The 12,777-nt window shown below is 41.4% G+C and overlaps 1 protein-coding gene across 1 annotated transcript in view; it reads left to right on the forward strand.

Annotated features, from left to right (window-relative positions):
- LOC137137776 (collagen alpha-1(XXV) chain) overlaps positions 1 to 12,777 on the forward strand; it is a 131,983-nt gene that overhangs the window by 102,232 nt on the left and 16,974 nt on the right. The window contains exons 14-19 of the mRNA XM_067524423.1: positions 202 to 228; positions 2,394 to 2,438; positions 7,646 to 7,678; positions 7,894 to 7,929; positions 10,331 to 10,375; positions 11,800 to 11,862. Of these exons, the coding sequence (XP_067380524.1) occupies positions 202 to 228; positions 2,394 to 2,438; positions 7,646 to 7,678; positions 7,894 to 7,929; positions 10,331 to 10,375; positions 11,800 to 11,862 (249 nt within the window). The remainder of the gene's footprint in view (positions 1 to 201; positions 229 to 2,393; positions 2,439 to 7,645; positions 7,679 to 7,893; positions 7,930 to 10,330; positions 10,376 to 11,799; positions 11,863 to 12,777) is intronic.

Here is a 12,777-nt window from a genome sequence, read left to right on the forward strand (position 1 = left end):
CTGGTCTGTTCATTTTGACAACTTGATGTTATGATTGCACAAGTGGTAAGAAAGCAGCCATAATACATGAGAATGTCAATAATCTAACATGAATTATACCTCAGATACAAGCTGACACTTTGTGGCTGCAACAATTCCCTCACTGATACCAACTTCTCTTGAGCTTTTCTCCATTTAACACTCTGCTGTCTTTCTTAACAGGGTGAAATGGGCGAGCAAGGTGAAAAGGTAAAGTAGGATTTCAGACCCCCAAACATTCTTGTTAGCGTCAGTCTTGATATCCCGCCTGTGTTAGAAGAGCCATAAAGGCAAAACGACGGCAGCTCAGCCTTTGCTTCATATGACTGGGCTCATTTTTTTCAAAGGGGACGGCTGTCCAACTTTCCCATCAGTCAGTCACAAACCTACACCCAACTCCAGAGCTTATAGGAGACTGAAAAATGAACCCATCCAACAGTCTCTCTGGAAAAAAAAGGAGCTGTATTCTCTCCATTCTCCATTTCCAGTGGTGCCCCTTGTTACTGTCTTTGAATGGGTGGGAGGCTTGAATGCTGACACAGTCGAGAGTGATGCAGACTGGGGAGGGAGGCGATGACTGAGTGTGGTTCAAACATCGCCCTCAGGCCGTTGTTGTTCTGAGTTTCCCATCAATCCCTGCAAACTCTCCCCAACATTAGAACACCTGTAATGATGTGGCCATATGGTCACTTAGCAACCATTGCTCACAGATCGGTGTCCCGTGGAGAGTTAGCTGCAATTTCTATAACGTTATACCATCCAAGACTGTTAACAATTCCCAGTAGTTCAGTGATCTGATGTAGTGTCGACTGTTGGCTTTTGTCTTTGAGGCTTCCCTCTAAAGCAGAGGCTCCCAACATGTTTGTCTTACAACCCTTCAAAATAAAGCTACATTTTAGGTTGCATATGAGCAACTCTTTCATAGCTCCCTTTGTCAGCTATCCAGCACTTTTAATAAGAAAATAAACAATTATGTTTTATCAAATAATGAAGCCTATGAGATTTATCTTGTGACTTCTTAGAGATCTTTACTGCTCTGAAGAATTATGACAAGTTATTCTGTGACCGGCCAATTCTGTCAACAGACTGCAGGGTTTGGCTTTGTTGGCTAACTAAAGAGCCAGCAGGAACTTTTTTTTTTTTTTTGAAACCAGACTCCAGAGGTTTCATTTTAATGTCTAACATAAATGGAAAAAGGACGAAAAAAACAATCATCAGTGCATCTTCTGATAAACACCTGTAGCCAAGCATATAGCCATTTTTCATATTTTCTACAAGGACATAACATTTGATTTAAAATCAAATGGATGTAGCTGGTATCTATTGTGTGATTTGCAACTCATTAGGCTGCAATTGACTTAATATAAAATCATGTGGATTTATCAGATGTGAAATGGGCAGCTGCCTGCCAAGGACGGCGCTGAAACTCCCTTCAAAGTACAATGAGCTTTTATTCCGAGAGCAGCCAGACATGTTAACAGAACAGTTGTTTTTGGCTGTGGTTGTTAACCAAAGACCCAGCAGGCAAATGTAAGAAAACAATACTCTGACAAATAAAAACTGACACAATGCTATGTTTAATTTGGATTCACTGGCCACCTTCAAATTAGGAACATATCAGTTAGATTTATAGCAGTGCAGTGATCAAAGAGACAGTCTGGGGATCTGTCTGCACTTTAACACAGAAGTGCATCGAGCTACTGTGCATGCGAACGTCATTTGCTAATTGGCAACAAACAGGAAGTTGAGCTCAGGCTGAAGGGATTGTCATAAGTGACCTTATGATGGTACTGGAGGAAATGTCACCGGTGTTATTTGGTTTATTATCAGGTGGACAAATCTTGCCCGCCAGTGTCAACCTCATGGTGTCACTACAGGGGTAGATTGGCAGTGTAATCAGGGTCAGCTGTACATATCTGTACAAAAAATGACAGGCAGTCGATCCAAGTTTTGTTGAGATATTTCACTGCTGTGCACAAACCCACTGTGCTGGTGCAGCTTAAAAAAGGCCCCGAATCAATTTTATACTGCAAAGATGGAGGATTTGTGAGTTTAGAAGTGAGGTTTTCCACAGTTTATGCCAGAATTAGCACCATCCCTCACAGGATGCATTACAACGCCTGAAATCATATCTTTGAATCATGTGTGACGAGTTAGAAGGTGACCAAAGTGAATTTCGACACTTTATCATTGCTGCTGTGGCCTCTGGTACTTTGCTTTTTCTCCAAGCACCCATTAAGCCGTTTTACAACATAGTGCATAATGGTAAGAGAATGATGGTCAATGCCCTACTGTGTCTGGAGCTGTACCTTTAGATTTCATATCTGTCTGTTTTTGCGGCATCGACAATTTTTTTTTGTGTGTTATTATCTCAGGGTGATATGGGTGAAGACGGGCCGAAAGGTGAAATAGGAGAGAAGGTATGTAAATTCCACTTTACCTTTATTTATTTATTTATTTATTTTTGGTTTATGTCTTGAACCTGGACAGAGAAGGAGCAAAAAGTGTAGCTGTGGCCAGAAAACAAAATTGGTGTTTGAATTCTGAGATGACGTCTGTGGACGGCAGCAGCAGATGTACCTGAGGGTCAAGTGCCATCAGCTCATAATAGTGGCACTTGACCCTCAGCTGTAGACAAAGCTGCACAACAGCAGCCATCCTGGCACTTGATGCATCCTTTGTGCTTAATGTGGACTTAATTCCTATGCTGCGCTGACGCTACACATTCTGGTTAGATGGCTCCTGCATTAATTTGAGGCCATTTATCATGAAGACAGCTTATCAGGTTGGGATCTATTCCCAACAAAGGCAGAGTGTAGTGAAGTAATAGATTCATGTTTCTATCCAAAAAGCATTTTGTTTTTGGGAGGAGGTTGTGTCTCAGTGTGTGTGTCTGTGTGTGTGTGTGTGTGTGTGTATCAGGAGCCAGATTATGCATCCTATCCAGAACATGCCACACTCTCTAAGCTGTTATTATTATTATGTTAAAGCAGCATTTATGAAAATAAGTCACAGCATGTTTTTGTTTTGGTTGACCTCGTGACAAATTGTTATAAATCATTTCAGAAACACAACAATTATGCAGTGGAATAAACTATTCTTTGAAAATGTTGATTCAGCTTCTCATACTTCTGGGAAAGGATGAAAATGGGTCCCGAAGGTTGCCAAAAAACAGTAACACAGTTTGCAAAGAACAGACAGCAGACACAAAACACTTCTAGAAAACATTGCAGGAAATACTGATAACTGATAGACCAGCAGCAGCAGAAGCAGTGTACTCAAAATGTCACTGCCGATTTATTGCTGTTCAGCAGAGAACAACTTTGATAACTTCTCACTTTATGGGTCCTCTGGTTTTTAAGAGACTGACGAGCCCGGCTGCCAAGAAAGACACCATTGGAGGGAAACAGATGCAGGATATCATCTGTGGAAAATGAGTGAACAAAAAGGAAAAGCGGAGGGTGATAAAAGTTTGCGGCTCGAGCAGAGCTTTGATGTGGTCTACCTTCGGGCAGTCCAACGGGAAGAAATTATGGATTTTCACTACAGAAACAAAAAAGAAAAAGTGGAATTGAGTACCATGGGAATGTGAACTTGTGTAGCTGGTCACCTGTCCGTTACTTTTCGAGAGCACACTTGTGTAAAAAGAGGCGGAGGAGCGAGAGAGAGAGAGAGAGAGAAGGTGCATGAAAATTGGGAATGTTCTGGTATTAGTAAAAATAGGAATAGCCCATCTTCTCAGATTGTTAATGCCAAGATGTAAATGTTTTTTGCAGCATATGGCCAAAATAATTGCATCTCAATTAAGATGTGCACTGGGATGAGTTTAACATATGTTAGAACTGAGGGCTGATGGATTTTTCAGTGCAAGGAAAAGTGCATGCTCATACTGACTCCTACATTCAGTCAGTTTTTTATGCACAAAGAGCTACAGTAAAACTGGTGCAGTCTTATTCAGCAGCCCTGCAATAAATCCTCTTATTCTTTCCAGCCGTTTTTATCAATGATGCTAAGCTAAATAACAGAAAAATCTCTCTGCATGCTGCAGTATAGTAAAGCAGCCCCGACCACACAGCCCCTACACATGGCATCTGTAGTCTTTGGCCTAACATGCTGAAGAAGCCAAAGTTAACAATACACAGCACGCACTGCGGGGAAAATGTGGTAACACAGGATCAGAGGTCAGCCAGTGAAAGCTTTAGTATGGGGAGCAGAGAGGCCTCGGGGAGAGTGGGGGGGACCAGACTTTGCATCATACAAAGGGAGATTGTTTTGTCGGTGGGAGATCTGTGGAGTGTGAAAGAGACGAAATGACAAGACAGACGCGCGCGCGCGCACACAGCAAAATCATTTTTTATTTTTTTTGCCTGGCATCCTCAAAGATGTTATGCTCTGGATCATGAATGACAAAAATGTGAGGTGTTAAGTCAGATTTCTAATTAACCATTAATTAAGATCCATTGTCAAATGTGCTAATACACATTAAATTACTTAATTATTGTTTGTCTAGTTGCAAAATCGTTTAAAAAATAATAATAATATGACATTTGCTTTCCTGCTGGTTGTTCTTGCAGCAGCAACTAGTTAGCTTATCTTAGACTGAAAAGGGGAAATAAGAAAGCTGTTCGAATGTAACAATATCCACCACACCTCCAAGCAGCTCATTTATGTCTCTTATTTAATCTAAAAAAAACATTCAAAACCATTTTGATGGGTGAATATGTGCTCAACTATTTCTTAGCTGGGACCAATTATGTCCTTGAGTCCTCCACTGGTTGCCTGGTAACTGGCACTGGCCATGAGTCCAACACATATAGGCCTAACCACTCCAGAAAACAACTGTCGGTTTTTGTACAGTTTGGAGAAACAGGAAAGATATGCAAGTAAGTTTTATATATGCTACAACAATGTGTGCCACCTAAAACAAGAACGTCAACTGAGGCCTTGCCGGTTGCTGTATGTCATGGCCTTTAGATGGGGGAAGGGCAAAGGTCAACAGTATTCGGCTTGTCCATTCAAGCACAGCAGAACACGTTCAGCACGTTGATTGGGCGTGAGTCTTCCTGCCGGAACCCTCCCATTTTGTCTGGGCTCGGGACCTTGGTGGCTGGGTGGGACCACGCTTGGTGCAGCCTTATGCATCCCAACCCAATGCTCGACTACTGAGCCACCAGGCCACCTTATGATGATGGAAGGGCTCTTAGTGGAAATGTAGTTAAACACCTATTAATCCTTATTAACATTAGAGATTATGAAAATGGATTATAAATGGCCAGTAACACGTATAATTGTGCTTGGGTACTTTCTTACACATTCCTATAAAACATTACATGTCGTGTTCATATGCCGTCATTAACTATGAGGAGAAGTGTTTCCATCAGCCTCTGTATGTCCATCCCTGGCCTCATTTAAAACAAATCATTGCCACAGTTAAAAGCTTTAGTTCTAAGCCATTTACTCCTGATTAATTCTACCTAAGTATTTAACTAGGTGTGAAATTAACTGTGACTCTTCTTGTTGAAAATGCTGTGCCTTTTTTTTTTTTTTTTTTAGTAAAAAAAAAAAACAAACACAAGTAAACTCTTGAATTGATTTTGGGAAGTTCCAGGCTTTGAGCATTCGGTTCTGGCTGATGTGGCACAGTGGTAGGTTTAATTTATGAATCCTAAGATCCGGTCCAAACTCTTGTGCACTGGCCACATTTCAACCATTGGCAGAGCTTTTCTGCTCTGGGAGCTAATCATAATCTGTGTTCCCTCACATTTATCCTTGCTCAGTGTCTGAGGTCCACATGCGCTGAGTCTGCTCAATTTTGACATCTCTGCTAATGACGCTAATGGCCATAATATGGCATAACAGCAATGTTATGAAGGCTGTGGTGGCACTTAATGGTTACACAATTTTCAAATTTCTGCCTCGGCTTCATTGCTCACTTCTTAACTTTCTCCATCTCAAAAGCCACGAATATGTGATCTTCATGCTATTATATTTAAATGCCAACATGCAGCGACAGTTCGCGGTGCCTGTAATGAAGTGGAGCTGTGGTGACAGCTCTCCATCCTGCTCTGCCCTGTGGTTAAATCACAGGCTGCAGCCTCACCAGGGTAATTGGACCAATTGGGACATTTCAGCACTCAGTGCCACACCTCAACTCCACCACCTATTTTTTATTTATTTATTTGTATGGATGAGGTGGGGAAAAGTGATTAAACTCTCACCTGGTTTTTGAGCTTACTATCCCTTGTGACGCTAAAACATCCGTGGCCTTTATCAGCAGCAGGAGATACGAGTGTTAATCGTTGTAGCATTCATGTGTAGCATTCACTGATGGGTGTCTTCACATGGGTCATGGTATGTTTTTGATTACAATTGTGTTAACTGTGTCATAAGTGTTTTTTCCACACAATGTTCACTTCTTACGGTTTCACCCTGCTGGGATTATTAATGGGGAAAAAAGGTAATTACTCTCACGTAGAGTTCAAAGCTTGATTACGAGCAGGATCTTTTGTTGTCTTTGTTTTGACTAGGACATAAAGTGAGGTGAGGTACATACCTGCCACTGCCAAAAAGCAACAGGTGTAAACCAGCTCTGACTGTGATGTTTTCGTGGAATAATCATCAATACTCGGAAAAGTCGCCGTAATAGGTTTCTGTAAACTGTTTCCTTTAGGTCAACCACAACATTACAATCGTGCTTTCACCATAAACATTTTTAAAAATGTGAAAATCCTTCATTCGCCGTTTATAATGTAATATGAAGAGCCTATTTTTGCAGCTAATAATAAATCATCCCCTTGGATGTGTTGCACCGTCAATAAAATATATACAGTCTTGTGAAAATGCCCAAATAAAAAAGTGAAATCACGAGTTTTAAGATACATATCGAAGTGCCCCTGAGTATGCAGCAAAGCCCAGCTGTAAACAGTAACACAGTTTATTGTCGGCAAAAAAAAAAAAAAAAAAGCCACAATTAAACATGCCTTGTGTGCAATGCATCGTAATGACTCCCATAAAAAGCCGAGGGTGAGAGTCATTCCTTCAGCAGTTTCTGAGCGTGAGGCGTAGATGTAGTGAAACCACACCAGAGCCTAAAGACCCAGTCTCCTCCTTCCCACAGCCTTTTCCCACCAGCCGCCCATAATTACACTTATTGGCCCCTTGTTTTATGTCTGTTTTTACTGTACACTGCAGTAGTAATGCAGCACATAGGAAAGGATCTGGATTCTAAATGTCTGGACGGCTTTGCAGGAATAATGATATATAAGTAGCTCTGTCTCCTTCTAGTTCAATATCTGAAGAAAATGGAACGATCCCCAGGGCAACTGTACTCCGACCGAGCAAAAAGAGTGAAATGTACACTGTAGTACAGTCTTCAGCTTTGGTGGGAACCGTACATTCAATCTGAACTCCGCTGATAACAGGCTATTTTTTTTTCTAATTGGATTGTAACCACGTTGTCCAAAAAAACTCAGGAAATGCAACACTTTGAAATTATGTCCATTAGAATAACATTTTTGTAAGTAATGTCTGCTTACTTTGGGATCTCCGTTGCGTTCCAGAACTTGTCACTTTTGGACGGTTTTCCATGTTGCACGATTCTAATTTCGGCTTTTGCTTTTGTTCCTAGGGAGACGCTGGCTCCTCTGCAGCAGGCATCAAGGTGAGAGCTAAGCTCATGCCAAAGATTTTCCCTAAACGTCTTTATTAGCAGTTAGCTGTCGGAAGGTTTAAGCTTGCTAACCGTTATGCTAGTTAACATTAGCATAGTCATCAGCGGAAAGTAGTAATAAGGATTTCACACACAAACGGATTAATGAGTGACATGGTGCTTTCCAATTCCTAAATTCATAAATGAAACTTTTGTATGTGTTACAGGGCGAACCTGGAGAGCCTGGAAGAAGCGGACAAAAGGTAATATTTGTACCCGGCTACGCGTTGCTCTACAACTTGCAGGCGGTAGCTAACTAGCCAGAAGAGACGTGCAGGTGCAGTATTGATGGTGCGGTTTTAATTATAAGTATTTCAGATTTATTACATTTAATTTGCAGTGTATCTTAATGTTAGTTTCCAAATTGATAAGTTGGTATATTGGTGGTTCACTTAGGGTCGAGGTATACTCACCTAACCAAGTTGGTGTTTGGCACGACAGTTGTGCACAAGATGCAATCGAAGGGATCTCAGAGTCCCAACGATGAGGGTGGAAAGTGGGTTGTGATGTCTACCACTACACACATCTACATTTCCACCCTTTGCGTTGTCTTTTCGCTGCCGTAATCTCACAATTACCCTCGTCAGGTGTTTTATGTTATGGAGGATTAGGCCCGAATCTGCCCCAGTGGGCTGAACCTTTTTTTAATTCCTCATACACAAACTACTCAAGAAGTTAGGTTGTCAAGAAGTTATGATGCAGACGAGGCCGCCTTGGTAAACACGGAGCATACCTCGACCCTTAGAAGTGTCAGCGGTTAGACTTCCTAGTCAATTGTCCTTGTACAAGACATTGAACAAGTTACCCCATGACGTGTGCTCATTAGCTTAAAGATGCATTGTCTACAGTAAAAGCATGAGCTAAATGACCTAATTGTAAGTATAAAATGATAAAAACAGCCAGTACATCTCTGAACACACACATAAACGAATGGTGCCAATGTCAACGGGAAGTCTTTAGTCTGTTGCGAAAGATAAAACTGTTTAGGTTTGGACAAAGAGCATTCCAAACTCAGTGGAATCCCATGGTTTTAGAGAGCAATGAGGATGATTGAACATGGGGGGGCCTCGCTGATCAGAACCTGACACTTCGACTTGAACTTATGTATATCACCGTGCTCTGGCTCTCTTTCCATTTCCTTTGGCTTGATGATCGTCCTGAGCCAGTGTAAGGTATCGGGTATACTAATACCTCTGGATGTACTTTTGGGTGTTTTTGCTCTGTGAGCTATGTGGCCTGTACTTTTCAGAGTCGACCCAGCTCATCCCAGCTTTGCATCAATCCAAACAAGTTTTTGTTGGTTAAGCAATATGACCCCTCTTGTAGTATGGCTTTATACTCCAGTACATGGCAACCTTTCCAAGTAAGCGAAGCACTCACGAGAGCCCCGTTACTGAGGCAGATGCGGATGAGATACTAATAAAGTAAGCATGCAGCAAAAGAGGAGCTTTTTTTCCCTGCAAAATAAAAGGCAGGACTTGTCTCTTGACCAGGCTGCTGCTGAAATTGCACCACTGCCCCATTTAATTACACTTCTTAATCCCAAGTGCTGCACCCCATTAATTTCCCTTCTCTTTTTTTTCTGTTTGGACAAACTGGTTCCAGAGACAGCCTTTTAGAAAATGTCCCCCCCCTTTTTTTTTTTTATTGCTGTGCTGCAAAGGAAACGCTCACCACCCAACTAATTTTTTTGACTGCTATCTTATCTCTCATTTTACAGCTGCTCCGCTTGTGCTGACACAGTTAAAGAATATATTTCTCATCAAAAACAGCCATCATGAGATTGACTTGTTGTCCCTATTAAATGTTACCATTGGATTGCGTTCAGCAAGCGTTGGAGTAGCAATAATCCACAAGAAAGCTTTTTATTCATTAGTTTTACAATGCTTTCATTAGTCACAATGGAAATTTACAGCCCTCTCACTGATCTCTGGAGGGCCTCTACAGTTAATCATTCGTGTGCAGTGGCGCTAATCATTTCTTTTCATTTGCCACAAAAACAATGGTTTTAATAGAGCGTTAAATTATTCCAAGTCAGAAATTTTGTTTTGAAGGTCTCACAAAGCCTCACATGGGTCTTGACCTCTGTTTTTGCCACAGTTAAATCAGGAGACTGCGTTAGTCTCCGTTGTCAAATTGACAGTGAGCTGACCCCGGGAACAGACAAATAGGCCGATTCTGCCAAACTCTAACGACCTCGAAGCCACGGCGGCTCTCTCAAGCAACTTCAATCCAAAGTTTCTGACAGCTTTTCCTTCCAGAAACCAGAGCTTTTCACACCTGCCCGAACCAATAAAATCACAAGAATATAACTCTGTTGCACTTTTTGAAAGGTTGAGTGTAATAACAAGGACTAATCACGCTGTCAAGACATGGCTGCATGACTTGGCTGTATGAAAGTGCATGTGCAGTATCTTCTGCTAATGACAAACATTCACGTTCAGTGTGGACAGCAGGCTTTTTTTTCTTTTTGCAGCTTGATAGCCAGAAACAACAGAGAAATTGAAATTAAAGTGGCTGTAAGAGAACCCATAGGGCCCACAAATGAGGCTTGACTTAGGGTAGCTTGGCTTGGCTGTAACATGTCACACTTTTCCTGTGTAGGGAGAGCCAGGACTTCCTGGGCTGCCTGGACTCCCAGGGATAAAGGTAAATGCTTCGCTGTTTTTACCCCCAGTGTTGTCCCCGTCCATCCGCTTCAGCCCGTCTGTTGCAGGGTTCAGCGCAAAAACCTCAGCTGACCTATTGTCATGCATTATGGAGTCAACCTTGCTTTTCCTGCTGTCTTGGGTTCGCGCCTCGCCTGCAAGTTTACTGTACATCTGCAGCAGAGGCACATTAATACCTGTGTACATTCAGTGCAGGGAAAAAAGGAGCTGAGGCAAAGTGACTGGATCAAACAGTCAGCAAGAAAGCTGTCTCATTAAGGTGTATGAAAAGCAAAAAAAATCTATGAATTAATTATTGGAAGCTTGTATGCCAAACACTTTAGACTATGTCCTAGATGTGGCATCAAGAGATTTTATGCAAAATGTGTCAAAACTACTGCTTGTTAAGGAGAGGAAGTCTGAGTTTTATTTGATTATTTTGGTTTTAAATGAGGCTCTTATTGTTTTAGTTAAGGAGCTTGCCTTTTTATTTTTTTTATTTTTTTTAACCACATCATAAAAAGAAAACACAACAGCAGCACATGGAGAAACTAAATGTGCAATCAGCACATAATAATTCACTGCCATCTTAAGGATAAAGGACGGCAACCACCTCGGTGTATTTCAGGAGGATTAGTTTAAAAACACACCATGCGAATGCAAGGAATGCTCAAGTACACGTGATGAGATGTTTGTTGCCATCTCGGTTTTGGTTTTTCCTTTTTCTTTTTGTATGCTTGTAATGTGCTGGCCTTGTAAAAATGCCTCTTTCATTTTATATTTTATACAATCCTGTTTCCACTCTATGCTCTTCAATGCTTGATGGATTCTAACAATATTTTGCTAATATACTGTAGCTGCGTACTTGGCTTGCACTTTGTTCTGTCCTGCATTCTCGGCTGTTTATCCACTCAAAGTTGAAAAGTTTGAGATGTGTCCATTACTTCTCCAAAGACTCCCCGAGTGCCTAGGCTACTGTAGGTGGGAACTCTGGCTGCACATGTTTTAGTAATATATTTTACAATCCAACGTAATGTCGATCAAGTCAAGCATCACACCTCATAATGGCAGCTCACGCCTTAAATTGAAAGAGCAAATGCAAAAAAAAAAAAAAAGAAAAAGAAAAGATAAAGTTAAAACTTATTCAAAAGTGGCAAAAAGGGAGTCCTTCCTGTGTGTGTGAAACCAGGGGGTAAGTGAATGTGTGTGTGACTCATGCATGTGCCCCTGAGTGTGCGTTTGTGTGCATGTGCAAATGAGAGTGCATGGCTGTTGTGGTGAAGAATAATTTGGCTACGCATCTTGTGTGTCTGTTTGGGAGCCATTGGCAGTGGGTCAGTGTAGTGCTACAACAAAAACAATAACAAATAGCCTGTGGAAAACTTTTAAATATTTTTCTCTCACCCCCCCCCCCCCTTCCCCCAGGGTGAGCCTGGATTCCTCGGTCCCCAGGGAGAGCCAGGGCTCCCCGGGCTCCCAGGAACTAAGGTGGGTGATTTAAACTGTTTAGCTTAAAGTTAACTTGCTTTTCACAGTATGAGCTGATATGTTCTCATATATATTATCTGACCATGAGATGCAACAGTTTTCACAGATTTCTATCACAGTTTATGATCTTACTATTATTGTCACTCACCTCACGAAGATTATAGGCCTCTGTTTCATCATAATGTCTCTTGGAAGTGGTCAGACTGAACTACTCCTTTGCTGCTCACTTTGAGTCATGACATTATTACTCCGAGAAGCCAGGGGGGTTTGTCCAGACCACAATGAATGTTTATTTTGTCCGTGTACATCATGCTGTTTGCTGTGCAGTGATAATCGATGCACTGTCTTTAGGCAGACAATCCAAGACCTTTTCACTATTATGCTGTAAGCTTATTTCCAATTGTCTGCCTTTAAGTTTGTTATTAGTAAGTGGTATTTGGAGAGGAAAAACACAAAAGTTTCTTTTACTCCACAGTGCTGAATAATGGTTGTGTCCCACTTGGTATCCGCAATATGTAATGGAAAGTATGGGCTCTGATTTATACCACATCCCCATCTATTGGCTTTCTGCAGCCACTTCAAATTAAGAGTAAATGCACAGAGCTAGACAACAAAGAATCTGCATTTTCTACAAAAGAGAAAAAAAAAAGAAGCTATTTTTCAGATGCGTGTTTGGTGTTTTCTACACTCAACCTTGTCAAATGTCACAGTCCAACAAGAAGTGGATATTGCTGATGCATGAATATCTACCACATAACATGTAAATATGTTGACTAAGCAAATGCAGGGGAGAGGCATCGTGCTCTTAAAGTCAGTTCTTCACTCAAATCAGTCCAGCGTAGCATTAAAGAAATGGATGATGTTCAGAAGCCACAGCTCTTCAGCCAACTTCTATTAAATACATGTTGAGTGTTG

The sequence above is a fragment of the Channa argus genome, chromosome 12 (genome assembly GCF_033026475.1).
Source record: "Channa argus isolate prfri chromosome 12, Channa argus male v1.0, whole genome shotgun sequence".
Lineage (NCBI taxonomy): Eukaryota > Metazoa > Chordata > Actinopteri > Anabantiformes > Channidae > Channa > Channa argus.